Source organism: Dipodomys merriami, unplaced genomic scaffold (genome assembly GCF_024711535.1).
Source record: "Dipodomys merriami isolate MVZ:Mamm:240054 unplaced genomic scaffold, mDipMer1.0.p SCAF_92, whole genome shotgun sequence".
In the NCBI taxonomy this organism is placed as follows: Eukaryota; Metazoa; Chordata; class Mammalia; order Rodentia; family Heteromyidae; genus Dipodomys; species Dipodomys merriami.
The window spans coordinates 216814-244647 of NW_027206535.1; the positions used below are offsets into that span (position 1 = coordinate 216814).

The 27834-nt window shown below is 46.8% G+C and overlaps 1 protein-coding gene across 1 annotated transcript; it reads left to right on the forward strand.

The window, feature by feature from the left end:
- The first annotated feature begins 2085 nt into the window (after nucleotides 1-2085).
- On the forward strand, nucleotides 2086-11670 carry LOC138821606 (pleckstrin homology domain-containing family O member 1). The gene is made up of 6 exons (XM_070014034.1): nucleotides 2086-2261; nucleotides 2906-3052; nucleotides 7050-7190; nucleotides 8540-8644; nucleotides 9012-9113; nucleotides 10852-11670. Exons 1-6 carry the CDS (start codon nucleotides 2235-2237, stop codon nucleotides 11554-11556), a joined length of 1227 nt encoding a protein of 408 aa, XP_069870135.1. The 5' UTR covers nucleotides 2086-2234; the 3' UTR covers nucleotides 11557-11670.
- The last annotated feature ends 16164 nt before the right edge of the window (nucleotides 11671-27834 follow it).

Below are 27834 nucleotides of genomic sequence, written 5' to 3' on the forward strand. Positions count from 1 at the left end.
AAGTCGTGCAGTATACTTTCCTTACATTATTCTGCTTCCTCATATATAAAATATCCTGGACTTTTTTTTTAATGTGTCCCACCTTATTTATTTACCATACTGGGGATTGGACCTAAGACCTCTAATTTGCTAGACAAGAAGTTTACTACTTGAGCCATGCTCCCCAGCGCTTTTTGGGATAGGGAAGGGATGGTTTAGAAAATGTGTGCTGTATGTATGTGTTGGTGCTTTGCACACATGCACATGCATCTGTGTCTCCCTGCAGGCTCAAGTCAGAAAGGCTGGATTTAGCCAGTAACTTGTATAAATTTGAGCATGTCAGTGGATTCATTACACCCTGTTTCCTCATTTCCCATGAGAATATTCATACTCACTGTATATGCTTCACAAGGTGGCACTAAAGCCTTTCCATGACATAGAAAAATATTTTGAAAGGATAAAGTTCTACAACTCATCTTAAACAGTAAAATTAATTCCTATGACTAAGGGAAGGAGACAGCAGTATCACTGGATTAGGAGGAAAGGTGGATCTAAGAACACAGAGGATGCCTAATTCAACGGATGCCAGAAAAAGCCAAAGAACCCTCTACCTCTCACATCATAAATTTAACCACTCTTTTTAAATCTTGAGATGTCTCCAGAATGTTTGCCCTCTTTCTCCTGCTCTCTACCAAATATTCTTATTCATTTTGTAGTAATTATGTACCTACATACGCAGAATATGCATGTAAGATGATGTTTTTATCAGTTTATTATCATACTTAGCCCTAAAGGACAATAATTTTGTCTTCTAAGTTCTTTCCCTGGGCATCTTACATGGCCACCTAACTTCCCTTGTTGATAGAAATGTTTGTCTCTCAGTATCCACAAGTGGATGAACAGGGACTTAAAAATATTCAATGACCACAGGGGTAAAGACACGGCCACACAGACAGGTTTTCCTCCACCTGTCTTGCCATCAAACACATACTGAAACATGAAGTTACTAAGCCACACCCCGCAGGCTCTGAGGCCGTTTTGGGTGGGAAGGGTCAACAGAGGTCTCCAGTTAAGAGTACCCTCTAGATATGGAGCCCATCCTTCCAGTGGACTCCAACATACAGACAGAAGGGAATGGTTATGGCAGAGCATCAGGGAGATAGCCAAGAAGTGAGCCATACTTGGAGCCTCATGCTGTGTACACATATGTGTACACACGTATTATGTGTATACACGTGTACACATGTATGTGTACATACATATATATCCCTGGTATAAAGGGTCCTGGCTCTGAAGACAAGAGTTCTCTTGCCAGCACTTACGCATCCGCAGATCTCTCAGCCTTCCTGTACCTCGCTTGTCTGCCCAGACATGGAGACCGTCATAACATGTACCTTATACTGGGGATTTATTCTCCTGAGGCTCAAATAAGGCTTTGTAAACTGGAAGCGATATGTATTAATAACAACAACTTTTCTCCCAATCTATTCCAACAGCATAGCCTCGGAAGCATAAAACTTTTCCCTAACACCTGACCTGCTCAGACCATTCTCTACCACCCAGAAGGCGTCTGGGTGGCGCTTCTGTTTTTGTTTGGGTTTGGGAGGCAGATGATCTCCACCTCGGTTATCCAGGCTCTTCCCAAATCCGCGAGTCTCTATGATCCACCGGGTCTGCGGGGCCGGGCGACTGGGCAGGTCCGGGTCTGCCCATCTCACCCCACCTCCGGCTGGGCTGGGATCTGGGAGCGGGTCTCCTCGGGGATCAGGTCCGCCAGCCTCCCCCCGGATGAGTCAGAAACAAAGACGGGGGGTGGGGGGAGCGGGGGAGCGCACTGGCTGCGGCTCCGCGATTCGCCCTTTATTCTGAACTCGCAACGTCAGCGGGCCCGCGGATGGAGCGGCGGGGCGCGGGCCGGGCCGGACGGGTGGGCGGCGGGGGGCGCGCTCGGGGCCCGGGCCGCGTGGGCGCCGGGATGGAGGGCGCCGAGGGGCGGGGAGCGGCCGTGCGTGAGTGTGCGAGGGCGAGGGAGTGCGCGGGAGGCCGGCCTTTAGTGTAACCAGAGCTACAAAGAGGGGGAGAGTCCCGGAGCGGGAGGGAGGGCGGGCGGGCGGCGGGCGGGAGCCGGGGAGGAGCGCGGTGGCGCCCGGGCACCTTCGCCACCCTCCCGCTGGGAAGCAGCCCCCCTCGGAGCGGCCGAGACCCCCACGCGGGGCCGCCCCTCGGCCCCTCGGCCCCGCGCCCCGCCGGGAATAATGAAGAAGAACAATTCCACCAAGAGGGTGAGTGCGCCCGCCCGGCGGCCCGCGCCTCCGCCGCCGCCGCCGACTTCGTGCTCCCGCGACCCCGGCCCGGCCCGGGCGGCGCGCGGCGGGGCGCCCCGCGCGAGCCCCCAGCCCCGGCCGCGCCCGCGCCCGCGCCCCGCCCCGGCCGCCCGCCGGGCCCCGGGACCTCCGCCCGCGGCCCCGCGCCGAGGCTCCAGAGGGGGCTTTTGTTTACCTGCCTCGGGGGGCTTTAACTTGGCTTAGTTTGTGCCCTGCCCGACCCGCACCCCGTCCTCCCCCGCTGACCGGCCGCCGCGTGCCTCGAGCCGCGCGCGGCGAACAGACAATGAGAAATAAAATAAGATGCCGTTAGTCGTGGCGAGGGGCTGGGGGAGGGGGCCGGCCGCGGGGACCGCGGAGAGCCCCCTCTCTCCCGGGCCCCTCCCCGCGCAGTCCGGCTGCTGATTTGGGGGGAGGGGGCGGCGGGTAAGAGAGTTCCTCGAGTGAAAACCTGTTCCCCCCAGTGAGGAGCAGACCTCGAGGGGTCCCCGGCTCCAGCTTTGGAGGCGACCGGGGAGCTCGGGGAGCCGTGGAGGAGGCCCGAGGGACGGGGGCGAGCTCCGTGATCGTTCACCGGCCGCGGCTTCTCTTGCCCCGGGCAGGGCCCCCAGGATGGAAACCATCAATCTGCACCGCCCGAGAAGGTCGGCTGGGTCCGGAAATTCTGCGGGAAAGGGATTTTCAGGGAGATTTGGAAAAACCGCTATGTGGTGCTGAAAGGGGACCAGCTCTACATCTCGGAGAAGGAGGTAGGTGCCCTTTGCCTCTAACTATCCCTGTTTTCTCCCGTCCCCACTTTTGCTCCCCATGAGATTTGGCTGCCTCCAGCACCCCTACCCCCCCCACACACACACACTACCCCTCTCGATTTGTTCCAGAAGCAAGTTCAGTGGTCGCATTACTCTGTACCCTTCTCTTCTGCAGAGAAAGGTCACCTTTTACTGAGAAGACCTAAGAATTCCAAGTTGAGTTTGTTTTTTTTTCCTTGCAAAAAAAAAAACATCCCCCTCTCAACACTCCCTAGAAGTTTTAAGTGCACCCCCCTCCCCATCTCCTACCCTGTCCTGACCTCATGAAATGGGGGGTTGATTTGCTGTTGTTGCTGAACTCCACCCATCACGCCTTCCTGTCCCCCTACCCCAGCCCAACTAGCCTTTCCTTTCCTGCCTGAAGCAGAGGTGTAGGCAGGTCCTATCAGGTGCACAAAATCAAAATCACACAACCCGTGGTCGATCTTGGTGACCCCAGAAAAATAGCTGAGGGCCAGCTAGTTTTTGTTGGGGCCAGTGTCCAACAGTGCTGTCCCTCATCCCACTTCCGTCCCTTCCTGGCCAGCCTAATTTGTATTAAAGGAGAGAGAAATGGACATGGGAACCTCTGTCTCTGCAATGCTTTGCCTCTATAGTTAAACAGGAAAGCTACAGCCCACATTGGAGCAGAATCTGAGACCAGATCACTGAACCAGACTCTTTTCCCTTTTGTCCCTAACTCTTGGGATCAGTAACTCTTAATAGTTCCTGGAATGCTCCTCTGTGTTTGCCTAGCCTGGTAGACTGTCCCATGTTCTCCTTCCGGTGGCCCTTCTTTCCCTGATTCTGGGTTCCCTCACCCAGAACTGACTGGGAAGTCCTCCCCGAGTTCTAACCCCTTCTGCTTTCAGAAGTCGACACAGTCAGTAGATTGTATTTAGGTAAATAAATCCTTTTATGGTATTGAAATAGATATACTTGCAGCCCAAGAGCAAGTACTCATCTGTAAAGAGGGGCTACTAATACAATGAGGGAAGGACTAAGCCACTGAAGAGACCCTGTGGAAAGTATTTCATCCTAGCTGCCACTAAGCTAGAAATTTGCTGGTGGAGTCTTAGGACTCCAAGTGAAAGAAGACAGGCAGATCCTACTGAAAGTTTTCTCCACAATTTTCTGGCTTTCCGGTTTAAAAAAAAAAAAAAAAGATAAGCAAGTGTCAAAGTGTATTCTCTGAACTTCATAATGGCAAGACACTGAAACAAGCAGACAGAACTTCATTCCACCAAGCTCCCGGGAAGCTAGAGGACAGTTAAATGTAGAAGAAACAAAAACAATTGTGTTTTCTTGTTAATTTTTGTCCAAAGCACAGTCTGGAGGTAAAAGAATGGGTACCTTGTGTGTGAAGGAAGGTAGAAAGAGCCAGAGAAGGATGGAATGACCTCAGCCTGGACTGCTTGTCGTCCTATGAGTCAGGAACACCTGACTAACCCAGGGCCAACTGCTCCTGCTGAGAAGGGCATTGGAAAAGAGGGAACAGCATATTGATGCTGCTCTTCTTCAGAGCCAGTTTTCATGTTACAGTGGGCCTAGGTTAGGGGAGAAACTACCAGAAGACTCTAGTCTTTATTCTGACTACTTCTCAGAACCAGTGGATTCAAGATTTTTAAATATCACAGTATGGGCTGGGAAGGTAGCTCAGTGGTAAAGTGCTCGCCTAGCATGCATGAAGCCCTGAGTTCCATTCCCCAGTACCACATATGTAGAAAAAGCCGGAAGTGGTGCTGTGGTTCAGGTGGTAGGATGAGCCTTGAAAACAAGAGCCTCAGGGACAGGCCCAGGTCCTGAGTTCAAACCCCAGAACTGGCACCAAAATAAATTAATAAAATAATAAAAAATCATAGTATGATATTTGTAATTTATGTGTAATGCAAAACAATAATAGTAATCCTAACCCTCTTTCCCAGTTTTCACAAATCTTTCTTCTTCTTTTTAACTTCTTATCAAAAAGACAAGGATTCCCATAACTACCTCAAGCTATAGAGTCCTTGTGTCTGCTGTGAATCTTTGTGCTTGCTCTCAGGAAAGGATACTCTCAGGAAAGGATACTCTTTATCACAGAGAGCAGGGCACCTTCTGATCGTGGACTAATGTGTAGGAACAGACGCTGGACCTTAGGAAGACCTTGTGGGAGAGGAGGTTGTGTTGGAACAACTCTTGGCAAATGTAGCAGAAAATCTCTGTCTGTGAGCCTCAGATAAAGGATCAGAGGGAAAGGGGGGGGCTAATATAGGAGATGAGTTATTGTAAGTGAGGCTTCAAGAATTAGATATGGGGGGGGGGGGAACAACACAGTGGAGAACAAGGCTGGTGGGTGAGGAATGTTTGTCTTTTCTTGGCACTGGAATATGCTTGCTTGCTTCACCCTGCCTCTTAGCCCTGCCCTATGAAGGGCTGACTTTGCCCATGCCCCTTGTTCCCAGAGCTCCTTATCAGCCTCATCCAAGCCAGAATAGAAACCTTCTCTTCCCTGTCCCCAAGGAAAACAGAACAAGTGACTCTCTTCCCCTAGCCGTGCACACACGCCCAGCACCTTCCTCTCCAAGTTCTCTGGCTCTGCTGATAGTCTCACTATAGGGAAGGAAGGGGAGAGGAGAGGTGATGCATCATCCTGCATCCTGGCCCTATGTTTCTGGGAATTGTTCTTGAATGCCCTTTGCAGCACCTTGTCACCCCTCCACCCATAGTCCTTCAAGGCTTCTGATCACTTTCCAGCCCAAAGCCAGGGAGCTTGGACAGGGGGAGAACCCCAGAGCCAAGCCATGTGGTAGCAAATGACGAGAGAGGGACAGACGAGCGGTTCCTCTGTGATCATCGTCTGTACTCCTGCCTTCAGCCCGCTAGGTCCAGCAGCAAATCAGAAGGGCAGTTAGAGACAAGACTCAGATGGAGTGGGGAATGTCATAGAGACACTTTTCCCACCTCAAGGTTATATACACTTGGTCATGTACACAATTCCTATTCTAGAACTTGGGAAATGGCAGCTCTTTTGGAAACACTTCCAGTTGAGGAGAGTAAATACCTTCCAAGGAAGACGTGAGCCTACTTTTACTTCTATCAAAATGGATACTAGTGGTTTTAACTTTTGGTGGTGGTATTGGGGGGTTCTAACTAAGGGTGAATGCTCTACAACTTGGGCCCTCTTTGGTTTTAGTTGTTTTTCAGATAAGTTCTCATGTTTTGCCTAGGCCAACCTAGTCTGTGATTCTTCAATTTATATCTTCTTGTGAGGCTGAAATACAGGTGTACACCACCATTCCAAGCTTATTGGTTGAAATGGGGTGTCTTGCTAACTACTTTGCCCTGGGCTGGCCTAGAACCATGATCCTCATTATCTCTGTCTCTAGTAGCTATGATTATGGGCATGAGACATCAGGCCCAGTTTTGCATTTTTCTCCTAGGAATCATGACCAGTTCCTGGGTGTTCCAAACCAAGTAGAAGGTTGTTCATTGGGATGAGTGTCTTTATAGTAGATATATTAGAGGAAGGAGCAGGAACTACCATGTAAACCATAAGACCCAGGCCTTTGTCTCCTTTCTCTGGCAGAGGCCAACTGGGTCTTCCTTACTTGGGGATATCTGGGCAGCCTGTACACCATGTCCCTGTAAGGACATGAGCCCTTTAGGTCTTGTAAACTGTGTCCTCTAGAACAGGGTGGGGGTTATGGGTGAAGAAAGGCTTTGGAAATGGTGGGGTTGGCTGAGGAGAGGTCAACAGAAATCCTTATGAGGACTCGGGACTCGGAGTCTGCCCCAGTCTCATCCCCTAAAAACAGGTCTATACACCTTTGCTGGATAGCCTTTTCCTAGCCTGCCGTCCTTCCCCCTCCTCAGGCTTCTTCTCACTCCCCAGACTGATCTAAACCAATGGGAGGGAGGGGGTCAGGGGAGGCAGCTAAGTAATTTTATCCTCCTCACCTCACCTCCAAATGTCCCCTAGGTAAAAGATGAGAAAAATATTCAAGAGGTGTTTGACCTGAGTGACTATGAGAAGTGTGAAGAACTCCGGAAATCCAAGAGCAGGAGCAAGAAAAATCATAGCAAATTTACTCTTGCCCACTCCAAGCAGCCTGGTAACACGGTAGGTTTCTCTGGCTGCTGTGGCCACTGGAGCTCTGGAGGAGGTGGGAGGTGGGTGAAGGAGAGCCTCCTTCCTCTTCACATTCTTTTTTGTTTTGTTTTTGTTTTGTCCCCCACCCCCACCCCTCATGGGGCCTGAACTCTGGACCTGGGCACTATCCCTCAGCTCTTCAGCTCAACGCTAGGGCTCTACCACTTGAGCCACAGCACCACTTCCAGTCTTTTCTGCTTATTTGGTGCTGAGGAATGGAACCCAGGGCCTCACGCTTGCAAGCAAACACTCTACCACTGAGCCACCTTCCCAGCCCCTTCCTCAGAGGCCCTGGATTGCTTTCCTGCTGACTTTTATTATATCATTTGCAATATACTGTGGCTATTTCCTTCCCTCCAGGCATGCCAGCCTTTAGCCACAAAGATCGTATCTGTCTCTCCCACACCTCACATACATACTGCTGCATGTGCACATGTCTCTTGAAAGAAAATGACTGGTCTGGTGGCTCAGTGGTAGAGCGCTTGCCTTGCATGCATGAGGCCCTTGGTTCGATTCCTTAGCACCACATAAGCAAAAAGAAAAAAGCCAGAAGTGGTGCTGTGGTTCAAGTGGTAGAGCGCTAGCCTTGAGGTGAAGAGCTGAGGGACAGCGCCCAGGCCCAGAGTTCAGGCCCCATGACTGGAGCCCCCCCCAAAAAAAAAGAAAAGAAAAGAAAATGACTGGTCTTTGTGCCCTGATAAGTGGTTGAGGAAATCCAAGGAAAGTGTTTCTTTCATATTCTGTTTTTGAAAACATTCAAAGATCTTTAATACCTGTCTTTTATCAAATCTCATCTAATTATCTCCAGTGCCACATTAATATCCAGTGCATGCACCCTCCTCCCCCTCTCTTATCTCTCTTTCTCTTCAATGTCAGTGCTAGGACTTGAACTTAGGGCCTGGGCACTTACCCTTAGCTTTCTTCACTCAAAGCTGGTGGCTCCACCGCTTGAGCCACAGCTCCACTTCCAGTTTTGCTGTTTGGAGATAAGGTTCCCCAAATGGTCCAGACTGTCTTTGAACCTCAATCCTCAGATATTAGCTTCCTGAATAGCCAGGATTACAGGTGTGAGCCACCGGCACCTAACTCCAGTGTTCTTCTTAGCTCCTCTTTGTTGTTTCCTAAACCACCTTCCAACTATACTATTTGGCAGGAATGGGGAATGGGTTTCCTGAGTTATAGATAACTCTGGAAGCAGAATCATACTCCTTCCAGGAGCTGAGTCTAAGAGAATGAGATTATAATTTCTTATTTCTTCACTGTCAAGGTGAGGCACCAACTCTAAAACCCTGGCTGAAACAAGAATCTTCCCCTCATAGGCACCCAACCTGATCTTCCTGGCTGTGAGTCCCGAAGAGAAGGAGTCATGGATCAACGCCCTCAACTCAGCTATCACAAGAGCTAAGAACCGCATCTTGGATGAGGTCAGGGGGCTTATTATGGGGAGAAGGATACTGGGGCAGAGGGAGCAGCTGTGACTCACTAAAGTGAGATTATTGTTTAGGGCCCCATTTAATTGTGCCCCCATCAGCTTCTTCCTCTCCCTTTTGGAAGCCTGCTTGTTCTTCTACCTTCTCAGAATCTTTTCTCTCAGTTCCTTGTCCCCCATTCATGATGCATGAGCCAGCCTCAGGCCAGCTTTAAGGCGCCCCTTCCTGTCCTTTATACTTGCTCAGCATAGTTAATGAGATAGGCTCATTTCCCAATCCAGGAATATTCAGGTTTGGGGGGATTCTGGGTTGGGACAGAGAGTCCTGAAGAGCACCTGAGACTCACAGTGCATCTCTTCAGGTCACCGTTGAGGAGGACAGCTATCTCGCCCACCCCACTCGAGACAGAGCAAAAATCCAACACTCGCGCCGCCCCCCAACTCGGGGACACCTCATGGCTGTGGTACGTAGGACTATAAGAAAGTAAACATTTCCAAAGGGCTCGTTCTGTGTCAGTGCATCTCAGGACTGTATAGCACCAGAGGCATGCATGAAAGACCCCCAATACCAGCACCAAAGGCCAACAAGGTCCTTCATTCTGTGTCCCTGTGTGATTCCCTAAATCAGAAATGTTGCTTAGCCAGGCACCAGTGGATTATGCCTATAATTCTAGCTACTTGGGAGGCTGAAAGATCTAAGGATTAAGATTCGAAACTAGCCTGGGCAGACAAATCCGTAAGACTTTTATCTCTAATCAGCAAAAAGCCAGAAGTGGAGTGTGGCTCAAGTGGTAGACTACCAAGCATTGAGCAGAAAAGCTAAGCAAGAATATGAGCCATGAGTTCAAGCCCTAGTACTACCATGCGCACACATACACAAATTAAAATGTAAATAATGTAATATATATTTCTTCAGTACCTATTATATGTTCAAATATTTCTGTTCTCAATTTATTGTCTTGGGGCTGGGAAGGTGGCTCAGTGGTAGAGTGCTTGCCTTGCATGCCTGAGGCCCTGGGTTCGATTTCTCAGCACCACATAAGCAAAAAGAAAAAAGCCGGAAGTGGTGCTTTGGCTCAAGTGGTAGAGCGCTAGCCTTGAGCTGAAGAGCTGAGGGACAGCGCCCAAGCCCAGAGTTCAGGCCCCACGACCGGACCCCCCCCAAAAAAAATCAATTTATTGTCTTTTGGGGAAAGTAAGAAAGATACATACTTCTAAAGCAACAAATCAAAGAGATAAATGCTGTGCAGAAGGTACAAGTCATACCAGGCACTGGTGGCTCACTCCTGCAATGCTAAGTATTCAGGAGACTGAGATCTGAGTATCAAGGTTCAAAGCCAACCTGGAAATAAAAAGTCTGTGAGACTCATATATTCAGTTAACTAGCAAAAAGCCAGAAGGAGAGTTGCAGCTCAAGTGGTAGAATACCATGGCACCTTGAGTAAAAAGGCCAAATGAGATTGAGAGGCCCTGAGTTCAAGTCCCAAGCTCTGCTGAATGGCAACAATATTAAGTACCACGTGTACTAGGAGCAAGTGCCAGTGAAACAAAGTGGCAGTTTCTTGTAGAGAAGCAGTCAGGTATAGTAGGAGGAACAGAGGCCTTGGTGTTAGCAGACCCTGAGTTGGAACCTGGCTTTGCAGTCCATTCATGTCTGTCCAGTAGCGCGGTGATTACGTCTACCTTGCAGGGTTAAGTGATGAATAAACAAAACAAATATGTATAACTACATATGAAATAATGAATACAACTTTTTAAAATTACAGTATGCTGAAAATAAAAGAGCAAGCTTTATTACATGATAAAGGGTTCATAATTCAAATAGGGCAGGCTGAGGTGTGTGAGGAGATGCAGATGGACAAGAACAGTTCCTGTGCTGTTTGGAGCATCTGTGTCAAGTCCACTGTAATGTTTGGGTCTACAATCCAGAGGGAGTAGATGCCTCTGGAAACTTACAGCATAGTGCAAAGCAGGAAAAGAGCAGGCAAAATTACATTGTCACAGAAAAGTAGAAGAAAGCCCAAATCACCATCAAAGGCAAACGAAATGGCAAAGAGCAGACGGCTGTCTCTCTCATCCAGGGAAGGCTCCTTGAGGAAGGAAGTGATAGCACACCCTCCATGTTTCAGGCATCATTCCTGGAAGCCCTTCTGAAGATGATTTATCCTTTTCTTTTCCTTTTCCCACCCTCTCCCTCCCCAGGCTTCCACCTCTACCTCAGATGGGATGCTGACCTTGGACCTGATCCAAGAGGAAGATCCTTCCCCTGAGGAGCCAACCTCTTGTGCTGAGAGCTTTCGGGTGGACCTGGACAAGACAGTGGCCCAGCTAGCCAGCAGTCGGCGGAGAGCTGACTCGGACCGGATCCAGCCCTCCTCGTACAGGGCAAGTAGCCTTCCTCGACCTTGGGAAAAGCCAGACAAGGGGGCCACCTATACTCCCCAGGCACCGAAGAAGTTGACCCCCTCAGAGAAAAGCCGCTGTGCCTCCCTTGAGGAGATCCTGTCTCAGCGGGACACTGGCCCAGCCCGAACCCTCCACCTGCAAGCTGAGGAATCCCCAACTCCTAGCCCACCCCACCCAGGACAGCTGTCCCGGATCCAGGACCTGGTAGCAAGGAAACTGGAGAAGACTCAAGAGCTGCTGGCAGAGGTTCAGGGACTGGGAGATGGCAAGCGAAAGGCTAAGGACCCTCCACAGTCTCCACCTGATTCTGAGTCAGAGCAGCTGCTGCTGGAGACAGAGCGGCTGCTGGGAGAGGCGTCATCGAACTGGAGCCAGGCAAAAAAGGTGCTGCAGGAAGTCAGGGAGCTAAGGGACCTGTACAGACAGATGGACCTGCAGAGCCCTGACACCCACCTCAGACAGACCACCCAGCACACTCAGTACCGGAAGAGCCTGATGTGAAAGGAGGGGTCTGGAACTCATGGGGGACAAACAGACTTATCTCCAAGTGTTGCAGGATGAAGCTTTTTTATTTACCTCGATCAAAAAAAAAATCAAACTCATTGTTTTTGCTGATGTGTGATGCCCTCATGACCCTTCTTTCCTTACCTACCTTACTGAGATGGGGGTGGCACTGTAGCAATAATAAGGAGCTTTCACCTAAACAGAATGGGTGATAACGCCACAGTCTGCTCATTTTACACACACCACCTGCCTCTAGACCTAGTAGGGAGCGGACAAGTATGTGCTCAGGGATCTAGCTTTAGAGAGGTCTGGGGAACAAGAGGTTTTCTCGTATGTCCCATTCCAGGCTTTCAGTTTGAGGGTGAAATTTCAGCTGTGCAATTCTAGTTCTAGGGATGTGGAGGCCAGGGCCACCTGTCCATGCCATAGGAGAAGTGCAATGTATTCCAGCTCTGAGGAGCATATGTGGAATTAAACTCTCCCCAGCCTCTAACCCTGGCTTCTCACTTATAACAGTCTGACTGACATCAAGCTGCCTGGGGCTTGGCTTATAGTTCAAGCAACCTATTGGGTAACATGCATGAGGCCCTGGGTTCAATCCCCGGGACAGGAAAAAAAGGATTGAACCATCTAGACTTTCTTATTTGAGGTGCTTCCTCCTTTCTTCCATGCCCTTCCCAGCATAAATTCAAAGACACCAACTGGGATGGATGGGACTAGTTCAGTCATTTGACTGGGGGGTAGGGGTGACTAGTATGGGAACTGGAGCGAGCTGACTCCATGGAAGAATTGAACTAAGAGTGAAACTGACTTGTGATGCAGTTTTTGTAGGATGAAGGGGAAAACCAAACCTATGTCCCGGTTCCTCTTTCGATTAAGAGAGGGTTTCCTGTAGCCTCTCCCCCTCCTTCCTTAAACCTCTCCTAACACTGACCAGTCCAGCTTTAGAAAAACAGCTCTGCCCACACCACCACCCCGCCTGACTGCTGTGGTGCTGCCGGGCTTCCTAAAGGTTCTAAGGTCAGGTTCAGCCACAGTGATAATGGTCCAGAGAAGAGCAGGCCACGTGGGGATGATGTTTTTGAAAGAAAAAGACATAATGCCTCCTGAATCAAGTTTCTACCTCACTCCCAGTGGCTAAGTCCAAGAGCTCCAGTGGTGGGGGGAGAGGGGGAGAAGAACTGCTTGTAGATCCTAACAATGAGGGTCTTCTAATGTCAGGAAAACGAGGCAAGTAAGAGAAAAGAAACCCCTTTGGGAGAAAGTCTTCCCATTCTTCAGATGTACTCCCACAGCCATGGAGGCAATGTCAAATGCCCACATTGAACCATATCGAGTCTCCACACTCAATTTCATGCTTTCTTCTACATCTAGCCTGTAGTTGGTTACCTACTTGAGCCAAGGAACAGGCACAAAGCACAAGGATGCCATTTCATTTGTCCCTCTCAGGTTCTCCTGGGTGCTGAGTTGAAGGAATCAGGGCTTCAGTCATTCAAATAAGCTCCAAGCTCTAAAACAAGCATGATTATCAGAGCCACTCATTGCCACAAATTCTACACGTCTGAGTTAAAATTATACTTTCTATAAATCACTATCTTGGGATTTTTTTAAAGCCAGTGTTTTCCCTTTCTTTTTCTTCCTTCTCACTCCTACATAATGAAGAAAAAGACAAAAGCAAGAATGGCATATGTGTCCCAACATGCCAATCATCTGTGACACCAAGGGGAGCCAGAAAGTGAGGAAGACACTGGGGAGAGTGACAGTGACAAGAAGCAGAAGAAAGATCAGGGACCCCCAGGGGACTGAGAAGAGCTGGTCACTCAGTCCTGGGATCTTCAGATACCAAAACCAACAACTTTCAGTTTGCCAGCCATTGCTCCAACACCAAGCCGTAATGTGATGAAATGAGCCCAGTTTGGAAAGGAGGTCTGGACTCAAGTTCTGAACCTGCCACTTCATGGTTATGAGGCCCTGGGCAAACACACTCTTTCCGAGTGTCAATTTTCTTGTCTGCAAATTGCAGTTGCTGTTGAATAGGCAAAGGCAACATATGGAAAATGCCTGTCAATAAATGGCTGCTGGGGTTGCTATTATTAGTTTGGCTCAGTAAGCAACAAGCAGTCAGCTCAGGTGGCCAGAGCACAGTGAAGAAGGGTTAATCGTAGTCACTGTTCTAGCCCACACACTTGATCACACCATAGGCTGTGCCCGTACCTCTGGTCAAAGGAGAGTTTAGCAGGCATAAAGCTAAAGACGAGCTGTTGAAAAAGAGAGAGGCCTGATTCCTGGGTTTCAACAATTTCAGAGCTGGCTGAGAATGTGCTCAGTGGTAGAGTGCTTACCTAGCATGCACAAAGCCCTGGGTTCAATTCCTCAGCACTACATAAGCAGAAAAGGCCAAAAGCAGCACTGTGGCTAGCCTTGAGAAAAAAAAAAAAAAAAAGAAGCAGCAGCAGCAGCTCAGGGACAGTGCCCAGACCCCAAGTTCAAGCCCCATGATTGGCACAAAAAAAAAAAAAAAAAGCCAGGCACCAGTGGATTACAGTGGCCTGTAATCCTAGCTACTCAGGAGGCTGAGATCTGAGGATCATGGTTCAAAGCCAGCCCAGGTAGGAAAGTCCGTAAGACTCTCATCTCCAATTAACCACCAGAAAACCAGAAGTGGCGCTGGGGCTCAAATGGTAGAGTGCTAGCCTGGAGCTGAAGAGCTCAGAAACAGTGCCCAGGCCCAGAGTTCCAGTCCCACAACCAACCCAAAAAAAAAAAAAAAAAAAAAAAGAATTTCGGATAAAAGAGTGACAGTACATTGAACAGTTAAAAAAAAAAAAAAAGAATTTCGGAACTGAATCAAAAGCCAGGCTTTCCACTAGAAAAGCAGCTTAAAGTATATGATTGTGGTGGGAAACTAGCAAATTTTCTTTTAGTGAAAATATGTGCCTTTAGGTGCTAGAGACAGGATGGTGCTCAAACTCTTGTTTCCATTCCACCAGTGTTTCGCTCCCTCCCTCTACCATTCTAATCTCTTCCTGCAAAACTGCCCTTCCTTCTGCCCCGTCGCTGTTTTGTGGTAAATGGATGATGAGTTGGGTAGGGAAGAGAAGAGCTCTGAGCCTACACAGGGCAACTTTCTTCCTGCACAGCTGCAGAGGGACAGTTTTCAGAATGTTTCTATTCCTACCTTCCTTCCTCCTTCCCTCCCAACAACTTTTGCTATCATTTTTTTCTTACACAAATGAACTGGAAAGAGAAAGTCCTAATATGGGGAGGGGGAAACCCAGAACAGGGTTGAAATGGGTGAGGGGTAGACACAGATAAAGAACCAGATGCTTCATTCATATTTCAATGGCATTTTCCTCCTCTTTTTCTCCCCCATTAAATTGTTTGGAAGGGGTTGGGAGAGCTGATTTAAAAAAAAAAAAAAAATACAGTCCTGATCTTCCTCCATTAGAAAGAATGTCTGAGGAGCAGGCCTGGAAAGCTGATGAGCTGATTTGCATGCAATTTTCACAGCATAGCTGTAGGTTGTCTAGGGTGAAGAGAAAGGAGGAACAACACAAGAAAATAAAAGAAGAAAGTAAAAAAGGCACAGGTTTATCTAACCCCTACTCCACCTCTGCTAAACTAACCTGCACTAAGCCTAGAGCTGGGACCCCTGGGAAATAGCTCTTGCCTCCTTCCCCAGCCATTCTTCCAACCCCTCTGCCAACAGGAAATTTCCTCCTCCATCCACTAAATCTCTCTGGCAAGCAGACCTAGCCCCACTCTCTCAGCAACCCTTAGAGCCTGGCTACCCCCCCCCCATTCTCACGCCCTCCCCTAAGCTTAGTTCATTTCTTTTTCTGCTTTCCTCCCAGCTCCCAGTCTCCCAACAACAGCAGCCAATCCCCAGCCTGCTCTAGAGCCACACCATATATGGAGAGGTTGGAAGGAAACCGGAGTAAAACGGGAGGCACACACACACACACACACACACACACACACACACACACACACACACACACACACACACACACACACACACACACACACACACACACACACACACACACACACACACACACACACACACACACACACACACACACACACACACACACACACACACACACACACACACACACACACAGAGTTTGAGTGCCTTTCTACTTGTGACCTTGTGTCTGTCTGTGTATACCACACCCCATCCTCCCCTGTCCCTGGCTCACCCCATCACCAGAATGAGGAACCTGTTTGCTATTCTTCACCTTTATTCATGCCCCAGGAGATCATCGCTCCTATGGTTTGCCTCTGACCTAGATTCCCTGCACTAATTACAAGCCTAACGAGATCTAACAAACACCCAACTTAGCACAGCTGAGACCCTCGAGGTCAATTAGTGCAGTCCAGCTCCACTCGGGAAATGAGAGATGGAGACAGAAAGTCGTGTACATGCCACAACCCAACCTCACCACAACCTTGGGGTTGAGAAAATGCAAAAATTAGCAATCACTTGAAAATTAGGATCTTGGAGGATTAACAAGTAGGGGAGGAGTGCATTAACATGGAGAGCAGTTGGAGAATGACAGATTACCAACTTCTACATGATCTTCAACATAAACGGTGCAGCTAACAGAACCATGCCCATGACATGGTTTTCAAAAAGACTTAATAGGCTTATATAATTGTAACCCCTCTGTACATCACCTTTATAATAACATTTTTTATTTTTTTTATTTTTTTTTATTTTTTATTTTTTTAAAAATTAAAGACAAGAACACTAACTCATAACACTGCAAGGACTGGAACGCTGGATCTGCATCATGGCCTTAATACTAATCCCCTCCTCCTTCCTTGCTTCCAGCCTTGGACAGCTGGAGCTATCACTCCTGTCCTGCCTGCTATGCCAGAGCTATAGCTGAGGAAACACCCCTTGCCTTCAGAAATACTAGCCTGAACCTCATGCTTGCTTCTCCTGCTTCCAGATAGCAAAACGAGGAACGCAAACAAACCCTTCTTCCCCAGGCTCCTTAGGCAGCAAAATAACACAATAGGCTAGCTTCCTTTCCTGTCCTTGGCCTGCCTGCCAGTGTCCTCACCTCCATCTCTAATACTAGCAGCTCTGTGGGGGAAGAAGAGGGCCAGTGGAAGCAGAATAGACTTAAAGTTAGCTCCAAACAGGATGCTTCTCTCCCCTATCCTTATCAGCTCTGACTGCGCAGAGGGCGCGGTGCTCCACAAAAAGCGAAAGCCCAACGGATGGACCCGGAAAAAAGTATGCTGAGTGACATAAGTCAGGCTCAGAGAGACAAAAGGTACATGTTTTTTCTCATATGGAAGTTAGATCTAAAATACAAACCTATATGAAAACATATATTCAGGGACACACACACACACACACACACACACACACACACACCAAGCAAACTGATTAAGTATGGTATATGCAGGGGTGGAGTCACATGGTATAACCCCTTTGAATATTTAACAATTTCACAAAATGAATACCAGGAAGCTGAGACCTATCTTGTTTGGGGGGGGTGGGGCGCGAGATACGATTTAAGGGGTCAGGGGAAGATGAATGGAGAGAGGAAGAGAGGAATGATGGGCAAATGCACATACGTGAAAATAGATCTAGGAAAGGTGGGGGATGGGTGAAGTTGGGCTAGACTAGGGAAACAATGGTGGAAGGCGATGCACTGTACACATGAATTACATGTTGGATGGAAACCCCTATGTATACCTATTTAAAGACAATTTTTTTTTCTCAATCCTGAGACTTGAACACTGAGCCTGGGCACTGTCCCTGAACTTCTTTTTTTGCTCCAGGATAGCGCTCTATACTTGAGACACAGTGCCACTTTAGGCTTTTTCTGAGTAGTTTATTGGAGATAAGAATCTCACAGACTTTCTACCCAGGCCAGCTTCAAACTTGGATTCTCAAAATTCAGCCTCCTGATAGCTAGGATCACAGGTGAGAGCCACCAATGGCTGGCTTTACAGACAATTAAAAATAAAAATAAAAACAGGGCTGGGAATGTGGCTTAGTGGTAGAATGTTTGACTAGCATGCATGAAGCCCTGGGTTCAATTCCTCAATGCCACATAAACAGAAAAAGCCAGAAGTGGTTCTGTGGCTCAAGTGGTAGAGTGCTAGTCTTGAACAAAAGCAGCTCAGGGACAGTGCCCAGGCCCTGAGTTCAAGCCCCAGGACTGGCAAAAATAAAATAAAAAATAAAAATAAAAACAAATGTAATAAGTGATGGCTCATACCAAGCAAAGTTGAGAACTTCTAATTGTCACATGAGCAGAGGAGAAAAGTGTTTTAAAGCTCAGCAAGGGTTAGGAGCATAGCTCAGTGACAGAGAGCTTTCCTAGCCTGCACACAGCTCTGGGCTCCATCCCCAGCACTGGGGGGAAAAAAAAAAAAAGGGACCAGCTTTAGGGAAGTGGATGTGCTGGAATCCATCTATTATTTAAGACTCACTCTGGAATTCTGGTTCATAGAAGACACTACTCACTACAGTGTCAGCATGGAGCTATTAGAGGAGCACCAACACCTCTATACTTGGCTGTAACCTTCCTCGGTAGGCCAAGGATGAAGGGAGTTACAGAGTTGTGACTCTTGATAGTGATGGACTTGACCCCAGCCCCACTGCTAAGCAAGAAAGGCCAGGTAGCAGAAATAGATGGAAAAGGGTCACAATCATCTTCTTAAGCAATAAAATTAAAAGGATATAGAAGGGGGCTTGACACAGAGAACTAATTTGGTTAACAAACATACTATGTCCCTAGGGGGGAAATAGATGGGCAGTGAACATGAGCGCTGCCATATTTAAAAAAAGAAAAGAAAAAATAACTAAAATACTGTTTATCAAAATGAATACCAGGAAGTAGACACATGCTTTGTTTTGTTTTGTTTGGGGCAGGGGCAGAGGAGGGACACAGGAATGAAGGGAGGAAAGGTGAATAAATGCAATTAATTGTATTCCATGTGAAAAGTGATCTATGTTTTTTGTGGGTTTTTTTTTGGGGGGTCCGGTTGTGGGGCCTGAAGTCTGGGCCTGGGCGCTGCCCCTCAGCTCTTCAGCTCAAGGCTAGAGCTCTACCACTTGAGCCACAGCGCCACTTCCAGCTTTTTTCATTTTGCTTATGTGGTGCTGAGGAATCGAACCCAGGGCCTCATGCATGCAAGGCAAGCGCTCTACCACTGAGCCATCTTCCCAGCCCCGAAAAGTGATCTATGTACCCAAGCACTGGTGGCTCACGCCTATAATCCTAGCTGCTCAGGAAGATGAGATCTGAGCATCACAGGAAAGTCTGTGAGACTCTAATCTTCAATAAACTACTCAGGAAAAGCTGGAAGTGACAATGTGGCTCAAGTGGTAGAGTGCTAGTCTTGAGCACAGAGAGGCTCAGACAGAGACCAGGCCCTGAGTTCAAGTCCCAGGATGAGAGAGAGAGAGAGAGAAAGAGAGAGAGAGAGAGAGAGATAGGGAGGGATGGGGGGAATGGGGTGACAGAGCAAGGGGTGACACTGATCAAGAAGCATTTTTGGGTGGGGGGGGTCTGGTCGTGGAGCCTGAACTCTGGGGCCTGGGCGCTGTCCCTCAGCTCTTCAGCTCAAGGCTAGCGCTCTACCACTTGAGCCACAGCACCACTTCCAGCTTTTTCTTTTTGCTTATGTGGTGCTGAGGAATCGAACCCAGGGCCTTGAGCATGCAAGGCAAGCGCTCTACCATTGATCCACCTTCCCAGCCCTCAAGAAGCATTGTATCATAGCCTGATTTATATAATTGTAACCACTTCATACAACTTCTTAATAATAACAGTTTAAAATGCTAAAAAAAAAAAAAAAGAATAAAAAATAGGCAAGTAGGGGACTAACTAGAGTTAGCATAATAAAAAGCTTTTATTTGTTTATTATTTTATGTGCCTGTGTATGTGTGTCAGTCCTGGGGCTTGAACTCAGGGCCTGGGAACTGTCCTTGACCTTTTTATTTTTATTTTTTTACCACTTTAACCACAACTCTATTTCTGGCTTTTTGGTGGTTAATTGGAGATAAGAGTCTCATGGACTTTCCTACCTGGGCTGGCTTAAGCCTCAGCTCTCAGCCTCCAGATTAGCTAAGATTGAGCCACTGGCATCAAGCCTGCTTGCTTATTTATTTATTTTAGAGGTGTGGGCTCTCTTTGTCTTTGTCTTTGATGGTACTAGGGTTTTGAATTCAGAGACTTTCACTTGTTAGGCTATCACTCTCCCACTTGAGCCACACTAAAGCCACCATGCAAAGTAGAGACTTGGAGTGGACAGGGATAGTGAGCCTGAACAGAAAGAGAGACAGAAATGCTATTACACAGCACAATAGGAAGAGTTGTTGCCTTTAGGCTCCCTCCTCACACCGGACTCTAGCTCAGTAAGCACAGCCCAGTGAAGGGTGGGGATATTGGAGAATCTGACTCCCTAGAGAACAAGAGTTTGTGTTACACCACCAGGTAAGCCTTCAAGCCACACAACGATGATACTACTACTATCATCTTTATCAGGGAATGAGAGTAGGATTAGAATGGATAAGGAAGCTGGGCATGGTGGCTCATACAAGTGATCCTAGCTACTTGAGAAGCTTTGATGACCAGGATGGCAATTCTAGGTCAGCCCAGGTAAAAAGTTTATAAGACCCCATCTCAACCCATAGCTGGGCACAGTGATGTGAACTTGTCAGCCCAGCTATTGAGAAGACTGAAATCAGGAAGATCTCAAGTTCTAGGCCAACCCAGGTTAAAAAAAAAAAGAAGAAAAAAAACACCTTTTCAACAGTAAGAAGCTAAGTATGTTGGCGCATATCTGTTATCCAAGCTACTCCAGGAAGCATAAAATATGAGGATTACACTCCAGGTGTGGGCCTGGCAAAAAAAAAAAAAAAAAGCGAGACCCTATCTAGAAATAACCACTGCAAAAGAGGGCTGGGAAATAACCACTGCAAAAGAGGGCTGGGAAATAACCACTGCAAAAGAGGGCTGGAGATGTTGGCTTAGCGAGTACAAAGGCCTGAGTTCAAATTCCAGTACCAACCTCCCACCCCCCACACACACACAAAAAAAAGAATGGATAATGGAGAAAGGAGTTAAGCTACCTGTAACAGCCCAGGTCTTTCAGAAGAGCCCACTGGAATCCTGAAAGAACCTCCCCTGATGTGTGTGTGGAAAAGTAGATCCCATGTGGAACAAAAGTAAGACTCTAGTAGCCATGGAGATGCCTCACTTGGATCTGAATTCAAGAAAGACCTTGCTCTTCAGCTGTAAGGGGTACAGTGAGCTGCCAGCCTCTAGCTGTTAGCACCTTCTGGATCTGTCTTGATTTTCTAAACAAAGCAAATTCCTTCCAGGCAGCTTCCAGCCAATGTCTGAGCAGAGAGGGTAGTTACTAGGGCTTCATTCAACGTTTCAGTCCAATAAGAAAACTCGGATTCTAAGAGACACCTTTACACTGAAGTTCCCCCAATGGATCTCCCAAGATTTTGTCTACATTTCAGTCTGAAGGTCCTGCTGCCTGACTCTACTTCCTCCCCCTTTTCCTGTATAGGTGTCGTCTACTTCATACAGCTCTGTCCTAATGCCTCTGTATCTGCTTCCCAGAGACTCTGCTAGCATAGCTTTCTACCTCTTACTTCCCCTATCCTCAGCATCTAACCCATTAGCAAGCTTTTTGAGGTTCTACCTTAAAATCATTTTTAGAATCTGACCTTTTCACTTCCTCATCTCTCCCAGCCCTCAACTAGTAACTGGTCCCTTGACATCTGCCACTTCCTCCTCCTCCCAGTCAGCAGCTGGAATATCTTATTTAAAGTGAATCAAGCCAGATCCTCCTTAAAACCATCCAAGCTTGACATTGCTCTTAATAAAAACCCAAATCCTTTTGCTGCCACATAGGTACTTCATCATCTCATGCCTGCCCACCTCAGGCCCATTACCCTTTCAAATATTCTTTTTTCTCCTCCTCAAGAATTTTTGTTTGAATATCAGCTTCTCTGAGACCCTTTCTCTGGCTACCATATCTCAAGAAGCTCCCCTTCCAATGGACTTGCAACAATATCAATTCTGTTGGTCAGCCAGGTGCATTTGATGTGTGCATATTATCCCAGCTACTCAGGAGGCTGAGGGAGGATCCCTCAAGACCAGAATATTAAGCCTAGCATGGGAAACATAACAAGATTCTGTCTCAAAAAATTTAGAAGTGAAAAGTAGTAAAGAAAAAAAGAAATGTACTCTTTACCTGACATATAACTATAACCCTCCTGTATATTACATTTATTTATTTATTTATTTGTCAGTTGTGGGGCTTAACTCTGGGCCTGGGCATTGTTCATCAGCTCTGCAGCTCAAGGCTAGTGCTCTACCACTTGAGCCATAGTGCCACTTACGGTTTTTTGTTTTGGGGTTTTTTTTGGTGGCTTTTTGGAGATAAGCATCTTATGGACTTTCCTGCCCAGGCTGGCTTTGAACTGCAATCCTCTCAGATCTCAGTAGCTAGGATTACAGGCATGAGCCAACAGCACCCAGCTCTCATTTGCTTTTTTATTACCTTTCTCCCTGAGTAGTGTACTCAGGGTCCTGACTTTTTTTTCCCTGTTATCTCCCAATTGCCTGCACACAATATAAACCCAATAATTGTTTGTGTAATGAATGATTGGATAAAGTCTTGTCTAAGAACCTATCCCTCTAACCACATTCATCCCTATCATTAGTTCCATTGTAATAACATAATGAAACAACTATCATTCAAATATTTTGATGACCCTTTACAGTTTTCAACAGTTCTCATTGTTAATATAACCTTTTAAATATATTATTTATTTAGATTCCAATTTTCTAATTTCTATTTTCTGTGAAGAAAATTAAGGATAAAAAATTTGAAGAGGGGGGAGGGGGAAGGATGGGAAGGGATGGGAAGGGGAAACAAAGGAGGAGGCTACAATGCTTGATAAGAAATGTACTCATTATCTTGCCCATGTAATTGTAACCCCTCTGTACAGTATTTTCACAATAAAAAAAAAAATTGAAGCACAGGCTTAGTGGTTGAGTGCTTGTCTAGCATGCACAAAGCCCTGGGTTTGATTCCTCAGTATCACATATACAGAAAAAGCCAGAAGTGGCTCTGTGGATCAAGGGGTAGAGTACTAGCCTTGAGCAAAAAGAAGCTCAGGGATGGTGCTCAGGTCCTGAATTCAGGCTCCAAGACTGGCAACACATACACACAACACACACACAATACACACACACACACATTTGAAACATAGTGCTGGGTGCGGGTGGCTCACACCTATAATCCTAGCTACTCAGGAGGCTGAGATCTGAGGATCACCATTCAAAGCCAGCCCAGACAGGAAAGTCCATGAGACTCTTAATCTCCAATTAACCACCAGAAAATTGGAAGTGGTGCTGTAGTTCAAGTGGTAGAGCACTAGCCTTGAGCAAAAGAGCACAGGGACAATGCCCAGGTCCCCAGTTCAAGCTCCCCAAATGACAAAAAGAAGGAGGAGGTAGGGGGGAAGGGAGGGGAAGGAGGAGGGGGAGGGGAAAGGGGAGGGGAAGGGGAAGGAAGAGGGGAGGGGGAGGGGGAAGTAGCAATATCACAGAGAAATAACCAAGCCAGGAAGTACCAAAATGTAAGTGTAAATGTCAGTTTGGGGAGATGCAATGATGTCTGTCCATCAATTACTCCAGTTAGACAAGACTTCTCTGGGTAAGGACGCAGGACTCCAGATTTTCTAGTATCCTCTCTGGTTGCATAACAGCTAGAATGACTCCATGAACTCATGAAAGCATAATACTTAGAATCAAATTTTTATTACAGAAAAAAATCTGAGCTAACCAAAAGAAGAGATACATAGGGCAAGATCTGGGACAGGCCCAGTCCGGCCTCCATCTCCTGTGGAGTCCTAACAACCAGTCACTTCCTCCCTGCTGAGAAGGATGGCAAAGCTCTAGCACCGTGGAAGTTTTTCCAAGTCTTTTTTTTTTTTTTTTTTTTTTTTTTTTGTCAGTTGTGGGGCTTGAACTCAGGGCCTGGGAGCTGTCCCTGAGCTCTTTTGCTCAAGGCTAGCGCTCTACCACTTTGAACCACAGTTCCCCTTCTGGGTTTGGGGTGGTTAATTGAAGGTAAGAGTCTCTCAGACTTTCCTGCACCAGCCAGCTTTGAACTGTAACCCTCCGATCTCAGCCTCCTGAGTAGCTAGGATTACAGGTGTGAGCCACCAGTGCCCGGCTATCCAAGTCTTCAGTGTACAATTTTCATTGGGGCTTGATCACAACATGTTTGACCTCTTCATTTCCTTTGGAACTGACATTGCATGTTCCCAAACCCCCACTGTAAATCACATGGCTCAACAACTGGTGGCCAAACTTCCCAGGCCAAAAAAGACATTTTCATTGACAGGACATTCCAGGGGCCAAGAGATCATCTGTCAGGAACTAAGGGATAGGGCTACACCTTGCTTTGGATAAAGCTAATTCTTCACTCTAAAGGTGAATTCTACTCTTTGTTCTATAATCCCAAATCTAGAACAATCCTGTTAAACATGTGATCACTAAGTCTTTGCTCTATCCTCCTCCTTCAGGCCACCTGTGTTGCTGGGAGCCAGAAGCATGAGCAGAGCAAAAACCAGCTATGACCCCAAAAGAGCAAGAAGACAGAAGTAGGCAAACAAGGAATACATTGTTAACAAAGAAGATGAATACAAAGTCTTTTTTTTTTTTTAACATATTGTTAAGGTAAGATTTAGTAAATGTATCTGTAAGTAAGGAAAAGACCAAAACAGCTGGGCGCTGGTGGCTCACGCCTGTAATCCTAGCTACTCAGGAGGCTGAGATCTGAGGATCGCGGTTCAAAGCCAGCCCGGGCAGGAGAGACCATGAGACTCCTATCTCCAATAAACCACCAGAAAACCGGAAGTGGCGCTGTAGCTCAAGTGGTAGAGCACTCGCTTTGAGCTGAAGAGCTGAGGGACAGCGCCCAGGCCCAGAGTTCAAGCCCCACAACCGACAAAAAAAAAAAAAAAAAAAAAAGACCAAAACAATGCTGGGCAGTGACATCAGAGTATATAATACTATAATCTACTTTACATTCTCTGATGATATATTACAGTACTGTAGCTTGTAATTTCTTTTTTTGTTTGTTTGTTTTGTTTTTTGTTTTTTGGTTGGCCGTGGGGCTTGAACTCTGGGCCTGGGCGCTGTCCCTCAGCTCTTCAGCTCAAGGCGAGCGCTCTACCATTTGAGCTACAGCGCCACTTCCGGTTTTTTCTGGTGGTTTATTGGAGATAGGAGTCCCATGGTCTCTCCTGCCCGGGCTGGCTTTGAACTGTGATCCTCAGATCTCAGCCTCCTGAGTAGCTAGGATTACAGGCGTGAGCCACCAGAGCCCGGCTGGCTTGTAATTTCCTACACATTAATATGCCAAGAAAATGACAGTTACTGGGGCTGGGAAGATGGCTCAGTGGTAGAGCGCCTGCCTTGCATGCATGAGGCCCTGGGTTCGATTCCTCAGCTACCACATAAGCAAAAAGAAAAAAGCTGGAAGTGGTGCTGTGGCTCAGGTGGTAGAGCGCTAGCCTTGAGCTGAAGAGCTGAGGGACAGCGCCCAGGCCCAGAGTTCAGGCCCCACGACCGGACCAAAAAAAAAAAAAGTATGTATACTCCAGAGTGACTTATTTCTGGCCTCAGCTGTTTATCTATATGTCTTCTCTGAGCTTTGATTTTCTTCTATCACTCTCTCTGAGCTTCAGTGATGTCATTTGTTATATAAGATTAAAATGTGCCTTGGCCCAAAAGGTTTGCTAAGGGGGGTCTAAATTAGATCATTGTTGCTAAGATCCCTTTGCCAGCCATAAAGTGCTACATAATATCAAGAAATCCGGTAGGAATTCCTATAGATGATACACTTTCAGGAAGAGTTTCGATACAGCATATAGGGTGTGGGAGGCTTGGAGTAGCAGTCACACCCTGGGAAGAATGGAATATGCTCGTATCTAGTGTCTTGGGTTAGATAACACATCGCCTTATAAACGCCATTCCAGTAGAACCTTGGGAAAATGTAAAATGAAACATAGGCTCTTTTGCATCTTTTGGCCTTTTCAATCTTCCTAACGCTTATGCCAACTGGGAATTTGCCCCTTTTACAAATGGGGAAACTGAAGCTTGGAGATGTCACCCAAGATTGTGCAACTGCTAAATGGCTGCAGCTAAAACAAATTCTTCCAACATCAGCAGGGAGAGGACAACATGTACTTAAATAGAAAGGAGAACTGATGGGGGGGAAGGGGAGTAGCCTGAAACAAATGACTCATTTTCTCTTTCCTCCCTGATGCTTGTTACTCAGATCAGTAAACCTATTTTGTATCTTTTTCAGATACTACATGTTTCTCATGATGGCAAGGGTGCTGGGAGAAATAGCCATGATAATAGGTCAAATCAGGAAGCAACAGAGTGACAGCCATGGATGGGCAAGAATGTGTTTCTGCTGAAGAGGGATGTGGTCAGTGTTCATACCTCTGAAAGCCACCTTCCCTAAAAAGGTCTTCAATTTTGGTATAGTGGCAGTTGTGGCTAGCTTCTCTCCATCCATATAAGAAATAACCAGCTTGTAAGTCCCCTCCCCATACATTGAAAAGTCTGCAAAAATACTCACTACTCCTCACCTCCATCCTCAGAAAGATGTTCACTCTACAGACTGGAGCAAGTCAAGAGTAGCTTCTCAGAAACAGAAATGCTAGGAGTCTTTGCTTATAGTTAGAGACTTTTCCTGTACCTATAACTCATTATATAATTATTTAATTTTTATTGCCTCTTCTTTATATAAAATTTAATTCAAATGCCAACATTAAGAAATAGCTCTAGTATATCCCAACAGTTTGGAGACCAATTTAAATAGATTACAATATATGGGGCACTGGTAGCTCAGGCCTATAGTCCTAGCTACTCAGGAGGCTGAGATCTGAGGATCATGGTTCAAAGCCAGACCAGACAAGAAAGTCTACGAGACTTTTATCTTCCATTAATTTCCAAAGAAAGCCAGTAGTGGAGCTGTGGCTAAAGTGGTAAAGCACTTGAGCATGAAAACTAAGGGACAGCAAGAAAGCTGAGTTCAAGCTCCAGGAATGGCAAACATACACACACACACACACACACACACACACACACACACACACACAAATTACACAAACACATTCACACAGTGGACTATCCTTGAATATATTTCTTAGATTGTATATTGCAGTCTAGTAAAATGGATTCCTCTTCTAAAGTAGTTTTTCATTGAAATAATGAACTGGGTGCCTTGGTTGTGGGCCCTGAACTCTGGACCTGGGCGCTGTCCCTCAGCTCTTCAGCTCAAGGCCAGCACTCTACCACTTGAGCCACAGCGCCACTTCCGGCCTTTTCTGCTTATGTGGTGCTGAAGAATCGAACCCAGGGCCTCATGCATGCAAGGCAAGCACTCTACCACTGAGCCACCTTCCCAGCCCTAAATAAAATATTTCTAACATACACAAAAACCATGAACAATCATTGACTGTAGTTAAGGAGACACACTTGCATTGTCTACCTTCACTGCTATTCAGATTTTACTAGGCATGCATTAACCCTTTCAAATTAAAAAAAAAGAAAGAAAGAAACTTAAAACTCAAAATCGTTTTCCATCAAAGTTTTACTTGTCTATCCTGCTTTGTAAATATTTCCCAAATTCTCCTTCCTTCTCCCTCTGGCCTGGCCTAGCCACAGAGCTCACAATACTGTGCCTGAACACTAGCACAGAGGACAAGGGTGTGTGTGTGTGTGTGTGTGTGTATGTGTGTGTTTATAGCATTGTTTTTTAAAAAAATAACACCTGGTTATCCCGCTAAATTAGAAACTATTAGTACGAAAAGTTTTTGAGATATTCTCAACTTAATTACAAGGTCCAAGGGCAAAGGAAAAGCCGGTGGCTGGTCGTGGACACCTGTAATCCTAGCTACTAAAGCAGCTGAAAACTAGAGAACTGCAGTTAAGTAAGCCGGCTGAGGCAGCAATGTCTGAGAGACTCTATCTCCAGTCAATCAGCAAAGTTAGACTGGTGCCACAGGGAAAGGGGCACATGTGAATGGAGGGAGAAAGAGTGAGCAAATACAGTTAACATATTCAATGCAACCTGAGAGTAGGGATGTGGTGGAAAAAGGGGATGGAAGGTATGACATTAACCAAGATGCACTGTACTCATAACCTGACTCCCATCATTCAAATGCCTTTGGACCACCACCTAATAATA

What these genes read in the sequence shown, in the direction of transcription:
- LOC138821606 (XM_070014034.1), top strand. Translation starts at nt 2,235, where the DNA reads ATGAAGAAGAACAATTCCACCAAGAGG. An exon ending in AGAACAATTCCACCAAGAGG is followed by an intron (nt 2,262 to 2,905) that starts GTGAGTGCGCCC and finishes TGCCCCGGGCAG; the next exon opens with GGCCCCCAGGATGGAAACCA. An exon ending in TCTACATCTCGGAGAAGGAG is followed by an intron (nt 3,053 to 7,049) that starts GTAGGTGCCCTT and finishes AATGTCCCCTAG; the next exon opens with GTAAAAGATGAGAAAAATAT.